General features: G+C 33.5%; 2 protein-coding genes and 1 long non-coding RNA gene across 3 annotated transcripts; 1 reads left to right on the forward strand and 2 right to left on the reverse strand.

Moving 5' to 3' along the window:
• Positions 1–2,484: 2,484 nt before the first annotated feature.
• On the forward strand, positions 2,485–7,709 carry LOC107781048 (vacuolar protein sorting-associated protein 32 homolog 2-like). Its single transcript, XM_016601672.2, has 7 exons — positions 2,485–2,684; positions 3,361–3,467; positions 4,163–4,262; positions 5,205–5,290; positions 5,385–5,476; positions 6,633–6,747; positions 7,269–7,709. Exons 2-7 carry the CDS (start codon positions 3,399–3,401, stop codon positions 7,458–7,460), a joined length of 654 nt encoding a protein of 217 aa, XP_016457158.2. The 5' UTR covers positions 2,485–2,684; positions 3,361–3,398; the 3' UTR covers positions 7,461–7,709.
• Positions 7,710–9,033: 1,324 nt separating this feature from the next.
• LOC142175433 (uncharacterized) lies at positions 9,034–10,306 on the reverse strand. Its single transcript, XR_012704479.1, has 2 exons — positions 10,023–10,306; positions 9,034–9,250 (listed from the first exon to the last, which is right to left on the reverse strand). It is a non-coding gene; the product is annotated as an uncharacterized LOC142175433 (long non-coding RNA).
• A 1,230-nt stretch (positions 10,307–11,536) lies between these two features.
• On the reverse strand, positions 11,537–17,267 carry LOC107796612 (meiotic nuclear division protein 1 homolog). Its single transcript, XM_016619403.2, has 10 exons — positions 17,118–17,267; positions 14,690–14,770; positions 13,568–13,684; positions 13,354–13,392; positions 13,167–13,274; positions 12,994–13,056; positions 12,838–12,889; positions 12,650–12,694; positions 12,481–12,560; positions 11,537–11,921 (listed from the first exon to the last, which is right to left on the reverse strand). The coding sequence occupies exons 1-10, from the start codon at positions 17,118–17,120 to the stop codon at positions 11,844–11,846; spliced, it is 666 nt and encodes a 221-aa protein (XP_016474889.1). The 5' UTR covers positions 17,121–17,267; the 3' UTR covers positions 11,537–11,843.
• Positions 17,268–18,173: the final 906 nt, after the last annotated feature.

Consider the following 18,173-nt stretch of genomic DNA (forward strand, 5'->3'; position numbering starts at 1 on the left):
ACACACACACACACACACACACACACACACACACACACACACACACACACACACACACACACACACACACACACACACACACACATATATATATATATATATATATATATATATATATATATATTGTACAATGTAATTGGTGCAAGATTATAATTTTTAAATTCTATAAAATTAGTCATCCAGGCATTAATTAGCTATAATTCCATTATATTTAATAAGAATTATAATATAATTAGTTTTTCGGACTTAAGTATCAATTAATTTCGTAATTATTTTAAATAGTTATAACACAATTATATAAATATTAATATGAATTATAATGTCGTAAAAAATTTTGTAGTGTTAAATATGTTCATATGTATTTGGAGCTTTGGTCATTTATCAAAACTAAATACACCAAAACCATCACAAAGTTATTCAATATATGAGAATTTATTTAAAAATGAATCATTAGTTATACAAAATTATTCTAAGTACTTATTAAAAACTCTTAAAGTCCTCAATATATGAGGACCTATTTAAAATAAATACTTAAATATAAGAAATTACTCTAATTACTTATATAAAAAAAAATAGTTAAGTACTAGACATACATAAATTCTCCACAAATATTAATATATTTTGAATTTTTACACCAAATATATATATAATTAACATCCAAAAATAACAAGGTGCAATAAAATAAATTATGAGCTTGATAAATAAAGTAAATTGATAAGTTTAGAGACTACAAGTAGGCATATAAATGGTCTATTAAAATTAACTTTTGCATATTTAAAGTTTATTAATACTTCAATCTATATATAATTACTATATTTTATGTTATTTTGGAAAAATATAACTTTTATAGTTAAAATTAAATTTTTGTAACTTGATATTGTTTGAGCAACTCTTATTTTTGTCATTGAAACAAAGTTATTCACTTATGAAATTTTGTACATATAACTTATTGTGGTTAAAATACTATTATTGAAATGACAATCCTAACTGTACCACTAAAGTTATAGTTAACTCGTATATTTATCGTCACTTTAAATTTGTGTCTATTAATTTTGTCATGAAAAATATTGTAACTATTATCTAACTATTTTTATTTTCTTAAAATAAGAAGATAAATATTTTTTTGACTACAAATTTTGTTTCAAATTTTTAATGTGGCTAGAAGATTGCTACTGTTAGAGGAAATTTACCTTGTGTCATAAACTAATGATTAGTTACAAAATTTATCGTAGCAATAAATTTGTGGTTATATCTTTTTATCGTGATAACTATTGCCATGGCTTTTTAGAACTTGAAGCAAAATTATTTATTTAGTAACATTTTGATTTAAATAGTTTATTGTGACTAAAAGGTTATTGTTTATATTAAGTTTTAACTCGTGGCAAAAATTAATAATTAGCTACGAAATTCTATTAAAGCAAGAAATATGTGGTAATTTAACTTATACTGCCACAACTTTTTATAACTTGAAGCAAAAGTATTCATTTACCTACAATATTTTCTTTTAAATATTCTATTATGACTAAAAAGTTACTATAGCTATAGTAAATTTTAACTCGTGGCAAAAAAACTAGTGATTAGCTACATAAGTCAGTTATAGCAATAAATCTGTGGCTATATCATTTAACTATTGCCATAACTTTTTAGAACTTGAAGCAAAAATATTCATTTAGCTACAATGTTTTGTTTCAAATAATTTATTGTGGCTAAAAGGTAACTATTACTACAGTACTATTGATGCGTGGCAAAAACTTATGATTAGCTACCAAACTTTATTTATAGCTATTTAGGTAGTTATTGCCACGATTGTTAGCAATTATAGCTAATATGAGGAATTAGCTTTACCAACTTAATTTTTGTGGCAAAGAAATTTTATAGTTTTGCAAATAGCCATAGAATTTTAATTTTTGTGGCTATTATTAGGTATTAGCTATAATTTTTAAATTCGTAGCTAAGATTTCGTAGCTATAGATACATAATGTTGTAGTGGCCCTTGAATTTATATTGAAAAAGTAGAACCAGAGGAACCATAGAGAATGTAACATTCAAATATTTGAACTCAAATATTTAAAATCAAACACTACGATTGTTGCAATATTTTCGGTCTTGATTTTATTTTCTCGACGTAAATTTATTGTCTACAAATATATATAAAGTAGACACTGATTATATATGGTTATACATAGATTATATATTATACTATATCTTTAAGCGGTTAATAGCATGATAAAACATCTTAGTATGAATTTATTCATTAATTGTTTTTAAATAAAGTTTAAATGATATTCTTATATTCAAAAATTGAAGTGACAAATTTTTAAAATATAAATTCTAATAAAAATATACTCAAATAAAAAGTTGTTGACACTCTAAATACTAAGGGATAATATGAAAGGATTAGTCTAATGTTTACACCCAACTCAGTTAACTTAAATATCATAGAGAACAAATTAAAGCCTACTTAGGAATCTATTCTTAATCAATAAGAACATAGAAAAAGGAAATAAAGTTATAATAACGCAACGTAAGAAAGTTTTAGGGTTGCCGTCCTCTAGCTTTCTCGCTTAATTCCGAATTAGTTCTACGTTATTCTTTCTCCAGTCTTTTATTTTCCCATTGTAAATCATAAGGCGTAATTCAAACTTAGAGCGATCGATAGGCATAAAGGAATTGGCATAAAGCAGGTTGGTTAACTTCCTCTTTCTAAGTACGTGTGCATTTTGAATTTCTTTCTCTTTTTTGTTTTTTATTTTACAATCAACTTGCGTGCACCTAGATTAATTACACTGAGTCAACTTACGTATACCTAGACTAATTCCACTGGTAACTGCTATCTAGCCCAGGGGCGGAGGGAGAGTAGAAGGTATTGGTTCGGCCGAACCCAGTAGCTTTGGTCAAATCATGTATTCATCTTAAGAATTTTATTGAATATGTATAAATTATTAATTTATAACCATGTAACTTAAGAGTCTTAAAATTTCGTACTCATAAGTTTCAAATCCTGACTTCGCCTCTAATTTCGCACAAATAATATGGAATAATTCTGTCCATCAAGGTGTGCATGTTGAATCTTGTGCATGTTGAAAAGAAAATCTTGCATTGAAAAAATATATATAATTTTGCATATGTAGTATATATTTAGGAGTAGATTCCAAACTCTGGTTGAATACTGAAAAAATAATAATGTTATTGCTTGTGCATATAGAAAAGAAAATTTTGCATGTGTAATATTTAGAGATATATATGTATATATACTCGGTTTATGCTATCTCTGAAATTTTGTTTTCGATTGGAAAATCTTTTTTCTTGGATGTTTTATTCATAAAAGTTTGTTTACCTTTTTTGTTGGTTTCGACACAGGAATAAAGAAGGGTTACTATTGAATTGTATTTGGGAAGATGTTTAGGTTACTTGGGAAACCCAAGGAGGAACCAAATATTCTTGCAACTCTTGAAAAGTTAAATGAGGTACACATCATCATGTAATTGATAGTGCTGTGTTTGAAATTCATGTATGCGATTAGTCATTTATTCTAAATTATAACAGTTGCTAATTTGACATTTTTATTTGGTTTGTTTTAAGTTTGATATGTTGAATTATTGAAAGTGTTTCTTAAATGATGCTTCTTCTGTCCCATTTTATATGACAATAATTGACTAAGCGCCTTATTTGTCGAGAATAATACAAAATAGATGGTTAATGATTGGAGCATCAAAATGTGACTAATAGATCCTAGTGAATGTTCGAAGCGGAGTGCAAGGGGAAATCTCTAACACGGAATAGCATTCAAATTAAGGATTACGGATTTTAAGATGTTAACTTAACTTATATATCGCATTAATAATAGTGGATGATAATATTAAAGTAATGTTGGTCACTAGTTGTCTATGTATGATCTATATGTCACGGGTTCGAGCCTGAAAGCAATCACTAATGATTGTATTAGGGTAGATTGTCTAACATTGCACGCCGCGTGCAGTCCTTCCCTGAACCCACGTGAATGCAAAATACTTTCTGCATCATGCTGCCTTTTGATAATATTAAAGTAATGATTGAAAAATTAGTCCGTTAAAGAAATCATCACTAAATTAGTCCGTTAAAGAAATCATCACTTCTAAGACAATGCATGTATTTGAAACTTTCGTTTCTCTTGATTGTCTAGCATTTAGAGAATCTCGAGAAGAAGGAGAAAGTATTTCTGAAGAAGGTTTCTGTGGAGGTTGAAAAGGCCAAAGAGTTTACAAAAGCTAAGAATAAAAGAGGTATGGTTGAGAATTGTTTGCTTATAATCATATTTTCACAATTTGCGTTTTCAGGAAATTTCTCGTCTTTTATTGAGCTAGAAGGAAAATTTATTACTCCCTTCATCCCAATTTATGTGTTGGTGTACGTATTCCAAAAGTCAAAAGAGTTTTTTTTTTATATCGATTCTTTCATATGCCTTTAAAATATTTTAAATTGCTAATTATTGTGACTTATAGTAGTATTTTTAACGTAGTTTTCAAATATTATGTATATTCTATTTCAAAAAATTTAAAGAGTCTATTTTTGAATTCATAATCAAAGTTTGACTCTCAAATCCGAAGTGTACAGTATAAATTAGACATTGATTTTGGCGCAGCTATTCAATTTTGCGAGAGGAATGATATTACTGCGTTTTTATTGACTTCTAATGTTTTAGTACTGTAATAAGCATTCTTGCTTTGTCATATCTTGAAATTTCTCGCTTTCGGGTGTAAGGCGTTTCACGTTCACACAGAGTTCGGTGAAAGGTCGCACCCTAAGTCATGTAATGTACCCTAATGCAAGTATTACTGACTGATTTCACGACTTGAACCCGAGATCACACTGAGGCAACTTTACCTACCCAAAATGCAAGCATTAGTGACTGCTTCCACTACTCGAACCCGTGACCTATATGTCACACAAAGACAACTTTAACATTGCTCCAAGGCTCCCCTTCTTCTTATGAACGAAAGAGAAGTTTTAATTATCGTTCTTTTAAACCCGTGAGCTATAGGTCACACAAAGACAAATTTATCATTGCTCCAAGGCTCCCCTTCTTCTTATGAAGGAAAAAGAAGTTTTAATTATCGTTCTTTTAAACCCGTGACCTATAGGTCACACAAATATAACTTTATCATTGCTTCAAGGCTCCCCTTACGAACGAAAGAGAAGTTTTAATTATCGTTCTTTTATTGCAGCGGCTATTCAATGTTTGAAAAGGAAGAAGCTTTATGAGCAGGAAATTGAAAGACTTGGCAGTTCCCAACTTCGCATTCATGATCAGGTTGCTTGTTTATTATTATCAACCTTTTTGTATGGTGATACTTAAAAATTATATTTGTCATAAATAAATTACATGTCAAATTTTCAATGTGCAGATGATAATATTAGAAAGTGCTAAAGCTACAACTGAAACTCTTGATGCTTTGAGAATCTCAGCAGCTACAGTGAAAGCAATGCAAAAAGTAATGTAAGTGAAAAAACTGACTTTATTTCCTTTTTACTGTTTGTTGTTTTCCAATACTTGACATATATAACATGTATCAAGTTTGCCACTAATGTTTGTCTTGGAGCAATAATAAAGTTATTTCTGTGTAACCTATAAATCACGGGTTCGAGTCGTGTAAGCAGTCACTAATACTTGCATTAGGTTAGGTTATCTACATGTGATTCTTCTCCAGACTCTATGTGAACGCGAGATGTCTTGTGCACCGGGCTGTACTTTTTTATACATATAACATGCATCAAGTTGCCACTAATGATTGCCCTGGAGCAACAGTAAAGTTATCTGCGTGTAACCTATGGGTCACAAATTCGAGCCGTGGAAGCAACCACTAATGCTTGTCTTAGGGTAGGATGTCTACATTACATTCTTTAAGGGGTGCGGTCCTTCTCCGAACTTTGTGTGAACGCGAGATGCCTTGTGCACCAGGCTGCCTTTTTTATTCATATAACATGCATCAAGTTGCCACTAATGCTTGCTTTGGAGTAACAGTAAAGTTATCTTCGTGTAACCTATAGGTCACGGGTTCAAACCATAAAAGCAACCATTAATGCTTGCGTTAGGGTAGGTTGTCTACACCGCGCCCCTTAAGAGGTGTGGACGTGTGGTCCTTCTCCACACCCTGCGTGAACGCGAGATACCTTGTGCACCGGACTGCCCTTTTTTTTATACATATAACATGTATCAAGTTGCCACTAATGATTGCCTTGGAGCAACAGTGAAGTTATCTTCGTATAACCTATAGGTCTTGGGTTTAAGCAGTAGCCTGCGATCCTTCTCCGAACTCTGTGAACGCGAAATGGCTTGTGCACTGGATTGTCCTTTTTTATACATATAACATGCATCAAGTTGCCTCTAATGCTTGCTTTGGAGCAACAATAAAGTTATCTTCATGTAACCTATAGGTCACGGGTTCGAACAGTGGAAGCAGCCACTAAGGGGTGTGGTCCTTCTCCTGACTCTGTGTGAACGCGAGATGTCCTGTGCACTGAATTGTCCTTTTTTATACATATAACATGTTAGAGTGCGATTGGTTAAGCTTTCTTGGAAGGTTATTTGCTCTTTTTAACTGTGGTAAGTATGTTAATAAACTTGTAGCGCCTAAAATACATCTGTTTTACAGGAAAATTGATGATGTGGACAAGACAATGAACGAAATAAATGAACAAACTGAGAACATAAAGCAAATACAGGAGGCTTTGACCACTCCTATTGGTTCAGCAGCTGACTTTGATGAGGTTCCATGCCTATCTCTGATAATTATTATCCCCTCCAGTCTTCATTTGTATTCTTTATAATAAAATAACTAGTCCTCAATTTCAAGTAAGTTAAGGTCTGCTATACGAATACGGTCTAAATCTCTCCATTTAAACCGATATTAGAAAATAAATATAAAAAGAATGTATCATTTATACAAGCCCAAATAAAGAAGGATATAAGCTCATCTTTGTCGCTTCATGTAAGCTCATCTTTGTCCTGTGATTTTGCTCAAATTTGCATGTCCCAAGCCAAAATAAAGGAGGGTTGCAATAGGCTGACAGCTAGTATGAAACTAGCTAATTTATGATGAGTCCTCTATTTGTATTCATTGATGGACATTATATATTCTGCACTTTATTTAAACTCTTACCATGTCGCTCCATTTAAGTTCATCTAATATTATATATAGACAAGCTACGCCTCAGTCCCAAACAAAGGAGGGTTGCGGCAGGCTAACAGCTAGCGTAAAACTAATTAGTTTATCATTTTGTCCTTGTAGGATGAATTGGAAGCAGAACTTGAAGAATTGGAAAGTGCTGAATTGGAAGAGCAGTTGCTTCAACCAGCAACTGCAACCCCTGCTGCGACAGTGGATGTCGCAGCAAGGAAGCAACCTGCTCGCGCGATCCCTCAAAATCGCGCTGCTGAAGACAATGAACTTGCTGCTTTACAAGCAGAGATGGCTCTTTAAGATTAGACCATCTTCTATTGTTTTAGCTGTGGTAAACTATAGCTTATCAGTTGGTGAGAATTTGGAGTTGCTTTCTATGATTTAGTTACTGATTGGTGAAAAGTAAGCAACACTGTTTCAAAGATTAAGAGACTACTGCTGTTGCTTTCACATATATATATTTGATATCTGCTTTGGACCATATTGTACATAGAGGTGTTGCAGAAAATAGATATTTGCAATTGCAGTTTGTGGTCCATGCTAATAAAAATATTTATGCTTACTCTGTCATTATCTTTATTTTTTAATTTTCCCGAGTGGTGATGTCATAGGCGTATTCAAGATTTGAAGTTTATGGGTTCTGACCTCAAATTGATATACAACATAGTCAAATATTTATAAATATTTAGGAAATTTCTTAAAACTTTATATAGGATACGGACAAATTACTGAAGTTACCCTATTTACGTGAACCACTAACTTATTAACTAGGTCTGCCCCTGGATGCTGTGTCATTGTATTTTGTGGTCCATGCTCATTAAAATCTTATGTTCATACAATTTTCTCTTTTATCTTGAATTTTCCTCAGTGATGCTATATCTGCTAAAGAGGATATTTATGAAATGCCGTGTTTGTTACCACAAAATGTGTTGTTTAATATTAATTTTTTTAAACTCAAAACAAACGTTTTATTGAATTGAATCAGGCAATCAACAATGATTGTAATAAGACTAGGAGCATACTCTCAAATCCCAATAAAAAGGACTAGCATAATTTCTAGACTCTCCCGCATTGGTAGTTTTCATCTTTTACTCCCTCGCATTTTTTCTTTAAAATCCAAAATATTTTATTAAAATTCTAGACTCCCCACATTTCTATTTGTACAAGTATATCACATTTACGATGAAAATTGAAAAAACTCATCCACCCGATCCACCACTTATTCTGATTTCTTAAAAAAAAATCCTGTCTAATTCACTTATTTGTTATGAATTTTGAATTTCTGCATTTGAAAGGGGTGAAGTGTCGCTTTTTTAAAAGCATGGTTAGAGAGGGAGAAAGACTTTTACCTATTTGAAAAAGATTTTGCTAGAAATCTCTGAAATAGGTGGTGATGATCATAATTTCCATTTTCCAGTATGAATACTACGTTTAACATGATTTTTTTTGAAGGTAAAACTTTGGTAGCATTTTTTGTAGGTAAAATATTAGCTGGTCATGCCCAGAGGCAAGAAATATCTTTGGTATTCTTCTGTCTGTAGTAATATTTTTTGCTAGGCACTTGGCTGCCCGAGTTTGAGCTGAAGGTTTCCTGGAAACATCTTTTTTATCTTCACAATGTTAGGGAAAAGATCCGCCTACATATTACTTTTTTTGGACCCTACTTGTGGGATTTCACTGGGTATGTTGTTGTTGTTGTAGCTGCCCGAGTTGGTGTGTCTCCAACTATCGAACACACTAAAAGTAGATGTCATATAGCCAACTCTAACTTGTTTGCGACTGAGATATAGCTGTTGTTAATATGGAAAAGACAAATACCATACATAATGGAAAGTAGAAGGAAGATTTAAAGAATTTCTACAATCTAATCATTGAATGAAAGAAATAGCAAATTTCAACCTCCAAAAGAATACAAGAGTATGAAATACATGATCAAATCATGCCTACCATTATCCGTCACAACCAAAAGAAAATTTAAAAAAAAAAAAAAAATGCAACGGAGGCTATACACATTGCTCAGTGAATAATGTAGGTAATTGCCAAAGCAACCAGCATTAGCACATAGGCTATACCTTGGTCAATTGCAACTCCTGCAAAAAGCAAACCAATAGAACAATTATATTATGATCACCAAAATGGTACATTTATCTCCTATTTGATGATTTATATATTTATCAGAGTCGGAGCTAGGATTTGAAGTTTATAGATTCCGGATTCTAGTCCGTTTAAGTCACTGGGTTCTGAAGTTAATCACTATCCATATACGATGAATTTTTTAAGATGAATATAGAGTTTGGACCAAAGCTATCAGGTTCAGCCGAACCCGTATCTTGCATTCTAGCTCCGCCCCTATATATATATATATATATATATATATATATATATATATATATATATATATACACCATAAAAAAATTGATTTTGCCCTATTGCATAGTGTAATTTTGAGATAAAGGGGATTATATTCCTTCCTTACATGTGGCTCCTTCACTGGCCACAGTAACCATCAAGAGATGCGGCAGGCAGGGGCGGAGGTAGGTGGGCGAAAGTGGGTTCAACGGGATGACCGGAATTATTCCATCTTTAACCAGAAGTCTCAAGTTCAGACCTAAAAACGGAGAACTCTAGTATGGAGCGCTTAGCCCCTTAATGTGCCCACTCGTCATGAATCTGAATTAGCTAGGTAGTGAATTAACTTTGAATACTAGATGATTGAACCGAAAAAATATATATAGGTGTGTGTTAAGAAGTGGTACTATTGCTGATAAATCCTAGATCTATTTCTCGAGCCAAGAATTGTTCATACATTATCAAATCTCAAATACACATTTTGGGGGGGTTGAAAAAAATTGGAAGGCTTACCATCACTTGCAGGGGCAGGAGCAGGCTCAGGGACTTGAGCATTGATAGAAGGAATAGCCAATGCCAAAACCAAACCAAAAATAGCCATTAAACAGAGTCTCAAGACCTCCATTTTTCTTCTTTCTTGAGACTTTTTTTTTCTCTACTCTTTTCTATCTCTAAAAATTCTAAGCTATGGTTTACTCCCTAAAAAATTGGTATTTAAAAAGGAGGCAGAGATGAGGGAGTCCTCAATCCCTATTTGCCTTTTTTTTTTAAATTTGATTGTAAAGGATCTCCACTCAGTATCCACTCTGTCAAACTAGATTTCTTCCCTGTTTGGTGAGGACTCAATAAAATTACCTGTTTTTAGCCGTTGATTAAGGGACACGTGTAAGGTTAATATTCACTGCACGTTATGAATACAGATATGACCTCTTCTAATAAATGAAAATTCCTTCCCCACTTGCCAGTTGCAACCATGAAAAACATGATTGCTTGTCTTATTATTCTTTCCCGTTTCTTCATTGTTTCCTTAGATTTTCAAATTTTAAAATGGAATTGGTCGTTGTTTTTTTGACGTTCATGTATCTAACCGTTGTTGGGTTTTTTGGTCACAGCAAATTGGGCACATCTCAAAAATCTGGACTTGAATTCAACCAATAGCAACTCCTAGTTTCGGCCTCCAAAATTGAAGAATTTATCAACACGACAACGTATATTGTAGCGTGACAGTGAAATAACATCTGCCCAATCGAGTCAATAAATACACCATAACACTAGATGGTTAAACCAAAAAAGATAATAAACAATTACAACCGAAAAATTATCAAGACAATAATACATAGGTGAATTAAGAATCATAAAATCTCAAATTCTAACTCTCGAAAGAAGGCAAAAATACTAGGTGATTTTGTCCAAGCCTTGGTGGATAAAATTATTTAGCTAATGAAAAACAACAGACACGCTATGAAACTGGTCGAAGTGTGCGTGAACTAACCTTAAAATCACGGTTATCAAAGAAAAAAATTATATCCTTCCCCTCCACAGCTTGTGACCCAAGTCTCAATCACAAGCCAAAAAACCGTTAACTCCTCAATTAGAAACGACAAAACGTGTAGCTGGATTATAAATGAACATGCCTTTAGAATCTACTTTACATTTCAGATCCTCATTTTACAACTCTGCATCTAATTTTATTTTCTCTAGCCATTTCTTAATTGAATTGAATGAGAAGAAAAATAACCTCAGATTTCTCCCCTTACTTTCTTTTCAACGCAAACAAAGAAAAGAACATAAATTTCTTTACTTTCTCCGACTATATTTTTCCTTTCCCTAGCCCTCTTCCGGGAAAAGGATTAGCCTAATGACAGTATTATGTCCCGGAGGTTTCTGCATATACATTTCAGAAGCTAAACTTTCAACCAAAAAAATTATCTCAATCAGAATAGAAGTCACATATCATAAGTCCTGTTTTCACATCTATGGCTTGATAAAACAATCAGTTCTTTCGCAGCATCAGCATTAATAGGAAATTAAAAGCATAACGAGGATCATCTATCATACCAGATTGAACAGCACAATATTTTCCCTTGTCCTTGAATTCACGCTCAGAGGTCGCCGACAAAGCACATAATGCAATATTATGGCTATTCAGCTGCCCAGACTAAATGCACACACATGGCACTAACTAAATGATAAGTCTGCATATTCGATTTCGATAATGCTTCTCATCATTCAAATTATTAAAGCAAGAACCAACTTCTATACCTCTGGAAAAAATAAACATAGCAAAAGGTCAAAGAACATAACGACAGCATGTCTATCTGGCTTTCAGCCAAATTAAAGCTCATCATTAGTAACAGGAAGAGGAACCACTGCCGGCAACTCAAAGTAGTCGAAGTCATCTGTTATTCCCACCTGTCATAACACAAGGAAAAGACCAATTACACAAGGTAGGGAAAGTTTGTTATTAAACAATGCATCTGCACTTAGATTGTTTCTTTCAATTTTTCAACCAAAACTAACTATTCCTATGGACAAAGGCAATATTGCCTATCTTCAGTCAAGTTCAAAAACTGCAAACAAGAAATAGTGAAAGAACCAAAGAAAAAATCAGAGGGATTATAGGGGACTAGGATCAGGTGTAGGATCACAAGGGCTTGCAGGAGGGATGAGATAGAAAGCTTTGAAGGCTATATCAATGTATAACTAAGTACCTACTAGAACCCCTTTTTACAAAGTACAAAGAGTTGATCTAATTCAGTTTCCATTGTTTGAGATGCTTCATGGCGTTACACGGCATACTCTGTATTTTAAAGTGGAGAGGAATCATAGTCGCAAAGTTGAATTGAAATATGGTTAAGTATCTTTAACTCTCTAACCTCATCTGATATATTCAATTGGTGCATGATCTAGCAGCAGTTCACAATCCTGTATAAACAAACTCATGGTTCTTCCTATGGATTTTGCTTTGTACCTCATTGTATAGGTGATCAAGTTGCTCTTTTGCTTGGGGAAAATTATTGGAACACCATTGTCTCAAAGTGAAGATGTTATCTGTATAGCAAATGCACATGATCATTAAGAAAGAGACCCAATAATGGAAGTTACAAGGTAATAACTGGATAATGCAGGAATAGCCAAACCAGTCCATCTATTAGCTGCTGAATGGGCAACTTCGATTGCCTTCTCTGTCAAAAAGAAATTCACAAGTCAGGAAACACCACATAATAAAGAACAGCACATTGGTGCGTGCACAATGACTGCTGAATAATTAAAACCATTGTCCAGTAATACTATATTAAGCCTTAAAAGGATGCTCAAAGTTCCTTACTCATTGCTTCAAGAGTAGCAGGATCACTGTCTGCATACTGCGCCAACTCTTCCTGAATAACAAAATCATCAAAGTTCAGTTTTTTAGCATAAAAATGCTAACCCAGTATGACGATTAATTTCGTAAGTCCAAAAATATCAAAAAGTGTGCCTCAACCTTAAGTTCATTATGTTTCTGTTCAATAGCTTTCAGCTCATGCAATGCCTCTTCTCGTGCATCCTAGTAATGCCACAGAAGTGAAAAGCAGAAATAGTCCATCAGCTCAACTCATCCTTACAAAATTATATCAAGATTAATTTAGAGGACCATCTAGAAGTTGGTGTACTTACAGATTCTTCCCGTCCCTTTTTCAAAGCCTTGCATTGTTCAACAAGTTCAGCATGCCGCTTTTTATTGGTCTGGAGATCAGTCTCAAGCTTTCTAGTTACATTTCTCAGCTGTTGAATGAGAACCAAGTATGAAGCAGCTGAAAATGAAGATGACAAGCATGTGCAAAAGATTAATCCAACTACTTACCTGGTTCCCAGCACAACTTGGCAGGCTCCAAAAGTATACCTGGAATTTCGCAAGTCAGCTAACATAATTGAGGCTGTTTGAAGAAAATAAAAACTTCTGGAGGGTAAAAGGATGGTGCTATTATAGCACATAAAACATAGATAAACAACTTTATGCTTAGTAGCAGAGTATTAGAAGAATGATGCTGTTATAACACAATCCAGATATTACTCACAGAGGTCCCTATCTTGTCTTTAAACACAAGGTCATCGTCCACCAAAGATTGGATGACATCTTTCACTGACTGACTGATAACACCTTTCTTAGGACCCAACTTTTCAAGTTCCTTGAGCTGAAATAACAAAGGAGTTGAAAAATGTAATAATAATTAGATCATAACGCAGTAATAATTATACTACAAATAAATAAAGTGTGATACTATAAATAAATAAAGTGTGATTTGTCCTCCAGGCTCCAGCAGTAACTGGAAGATATATTTAACTTAATCCTGAAGGCAATAAGTGCACTGTTCCCGGATCAGATGTCAGAAATAACAGGTTGAAATTAGATAATTATACAGAGTTTGGTGGGTGAGGCAGGTTGAGACTCATTCTTGAATACATTAAACACAGATACCACAAGACGACCTGGTCTGTTCATTAAGGTAACTCCAGGAGAAGACAACTAAGAGAAGATGTGACTGTCGCTATATAACTATCTAACAAATTACATCTTGTTCTGAAATATCACAAGCCACGTCAGACAAGAACCTTCAGCTATTCCAAAACTTTTGAGCTCTCCGGTAAAACATCTAAAAGATCCCTCTGCTAAGTTTGGATAGCATAAATGCTGCTAAAGTTTTAACAAAGCCCTTAAAGTAGATACATTATCCATTATGTTACTTTCCGTTAAGTAATGTCACTGCTCTAGATATTCATGCATATCATACTAAATTACAGATACTACCAATGGATTTTCAAATGCTTTTTCTCACCATGGCATGCTTATCACCCACAGAAGAATGGCGGTGCAAAGCACGATAGATACAGAAAGAAAAGTCACACAATAGTTACAGAAAGAATAGTCAGGATGATGTTATATTTCTCCAGATATAGCGAATTTCATGATATAACCGGTTTCTGAAAAGATCAGTAGCACAAATTGAGTAAAAAAACAAATACAACTTAGGAATTAGTCATTTCCCACAAGTGATGTGGGTCCGAAGGACGTGCAACAATACTAAAACCACTAGTTGAATTAAATGGCATTGATCTCCATTGTAATTATGCATGATCTTATAGCAAAAATAAAAAGCTCCACTTCTTTTGGAACCCAAAATAACGACTAGTATACTTACGAGGAAGAAATCTTGTGAATCATAAAAGATCTGCAGCATTTTCTCTCGTTTCTCATCCAATGAAAGACCTCTTTTCTTCGACTGTTCACAAGAAAGAAATCAGGAGTTGGATACTGAAAATCACAGAACTCATATGCATCTGTGCTACATACTTCAATCAAAGTTGCTGTTATATAATTTAGAGTTCATAGCAGACTTCCAGACCTACAGGATTGCACTTGTATGCTCCAACGCCAAAGTATGACATCCATGGAAATTAGTGAAAGGGCATTAATATAATTTTTTAGCTATATACAGAGCAACATCGGCATAATAAAGTTCCTCAATGTGGAACATTTTTTCTCCTTTTTATATAATTACTTGCAGAAACCACAATTATACTTTTGCTTTTTTTTTTATGACCGAGAAATTTGTCTGGGCCAACCCTTAGGACCAACCGCACCATTTGAAACTCGCGGATAATGGACCTGCCCCTCTACCCTTCTCCACTTAAATACCATGCTTAGTTCGCATGGCACAGGGCCCGAACGTGTAACCAAAGTCACAAGTCCCTCAACCTTTACCACTTGAACTGAGCCTCAGGGGCCACAGCTATACACATTTCAGTTAAGACGAGGAAAAAAATAGATTACATAAAAAATTAAGAAGAAATTAAAAAGGAAACAAATCCACACATCCATCTAATAATTACGATTCAAAACATCAGGGGCCCGAGAAAGGTATTGAATTATAAGATAACTAAGCCTCATGTTATATGAATCAGATAACGAAGAGAACGGACTAATTGAGGCTACAAAAGCACCTCCTACACTGGATATAAGGTGAAAGAATTGTAATACACACACACACTTAGATACACACACATTTGTATTCAGAAATGGTGTTAAACTGCAATGCGCAAAAAAGTTTAACAAAATAAAATACATCTATTACTGAAAAAGATCCATCACAAAATCTGAAACTTTTGCAATGGAACCAATAAATCTCATTTCAGGATTCGAATATAGTGAAAAATTAGATTCAGTGATGTATTTACACTCGTGCTAACTGCAAACACACAGCTATACATATTGCAGTTAAGACGAAGAGCAAAAAAAGATTACATAAAAGTTGAAGACTGAGTAAAAAAGAAACAAGTCACACAGCCACCTCACCGATTACAATTCAAAACATCAGCAGCACAAGACAGATTGAATTATAAGACAACTAGCCTCATCTTATATGGTTCAGATAATGAAGAAAGCAGACTAATTGCAGCAACTGAAGCACACTTCCCACACTGAATCTAATGCATCAAAACAAAGGCACAAACACTTATGTGTGTGTATTAAAAAATGGTGTTACACTGCCATGTTTACCTTAGTCGGAGCGCAAAAAAATAAAAATAAATTGAGGATACAGAAGCACACGAGAAAGTATATATATGTGTGTGTATATATACACACCCCTAAATACAAACACACATTTGTGTATTCAAAATATGATGTTGAACTGCGATATTTACCTTAATCAGAGCGAAGAAAAAAAAGTGTACAAAAAAATTACATCAATTACCGTTCAGCAAATTATCTGAAAAATGTGATGGAACCGGTAAATTTCATTTAAGGATTTCGATACCATGAGAATTAGATTCAGCAACGTATTTACACTTGTGCAAAGCCGCAAACACACACAGCTATACATATTTCAGTTAAGACGAAGAGCAAAAAAAGGATTACATAACTTAATCAGAACGCAAAAAAGTTCTAACAAAAATAAAATACATTTATTACCAAAATCGTTCTGCCACAACCAGTGAATTTTATTTTAGGATTTCGATAACGTGAAAATCAGATTCAGCAACGTATTTACGCTCGCACAAAGCCGCAAAGACAGACTAATTGAGGCTACAAAATCACTTCATACACTGAATTTAACTGTGTGCAGACACACACACATATATACAAACACATATGCGTGTGTATTTAAAAATGATGTTAAGCTGCGGTAATTACCTTAATTGGAGCAGAAAAAAATTAGAAAATTACATCTATTATTCTTTCTCAAAAGTAAAAATTACATCTATTACCAAAATTTTCATTTTATGATTTCGATACACTGAAAATTAGATTCAGCAACGTATTTAAACTCGCACAAAGCCGCAAACACAGACTAATTGAGGCTACAAAAGCACTTCCTTCACTGAATTTAATGCGTGAATTATCACATATGCGTGCGTATTTAAAATGATATTAAGCTGTGATAAATACCTTAATCGGAGCACAAAATAATCAGAAAAGTACATCTATTACAGAAATTTCATTTCAGGATTTCGATACCGTGTACAAATGGATTCAGCTATAGTATTTACGCTAGAGCAAAGCCGCAAATCACAACAGATTGTACGGAAATTGATAAGCTAGGGTTTAGAGAATGTAGAAATGCTTACCATCTGGAATTAGCGATATCGGCAATTGACTTTGTTTGCAAGAAGCTGAACGGAGCTGATAGTGATTCGAAACTGTGAATGAAGCTTTTTGAAGATTTTGAAAATGCTTGATTTTGGCGGGAATGTTCTTTAGCCTCACTGCTCTACCGCTATATTTGGTACTGGAAAAATATTTATAAAGGCTGGTTCATTTGGTATTGTAAGGGCTCGTTTGGTACGAGGACAAGGGGTAACTAAATTCTGAATTAAATTTAAGATGAGTTTATTATATATTTGGTTGGGATAAAATCGTGATATAACTAATTTCGGGCGAACTAGTTATTCAAAGATTGTAGTATTTTTTTATCCCCATAAAAGGGTGAGATCTAATTCCGAGATAATTAATAATGGGATAACTTATTTCTCAGCCAAACGACCCCTAATACTGGAGAAAGATGCACAAATGAAAAAGGGCTAAAAAAAGGACGAAGTAATTTCATATATAAAAAAGAGCGGTACGCTTTACACGAATCCAATATCAAACAACTAAGTGGTCGTTTGGTATGAGGTATAAGAAGGTATAGTGCTGGTATAAAAATTTAATACCATATTAATATTTTGTTTGGTTAGCAAACCTGGTATAAGTTATCCCGAAACTAAAATTAGTATCGGGATAACTTATACATTGTAGAGGGTGGGGTAATTAGTGTCGGAATAACTTATACCTTCATCTTAGAAATTATGCAATTATTATTTTTAATACAACATACCAAACAGTGGATAAAAAACAATATCAGGATAACTAATCTAAGCATAACTAATCCTAACATAACTTATCTCGGTATAAACCGTATTCAAACCAAACGACCTCTAAAGAGGAAATTAGTCGTGTAATACTCAATAGGATCTTTATACAAATAGTTGTTAGAATTTATTATCTATTTTTTCTAGCCGTTATACATTAATTTTATACACATTATACATAAATTCGTTAGAACAGCTAGATAAAAACATTTTTTGGTGATTGAAGTTGGCTAGTTTTAAACTAGTAACCAAAGACTTGGAAAACTAGATGTG

The sequence above is a fragment of the Nicotiana tabacum genome, chromosome 21, assembly GCF_000715075.1.
Source record: "Nicotiana tabacum cultivar K326 chromosome 21, ASM71507v2, whole genome shotgun sequence".
Classification (NCBI taxonomy): Eukaryota; Viridiplantae; Streptophyta; class Magnoliopsida; order Solanales; family Solanaceae; genus Nicotiana; species Nicotiana tabacum.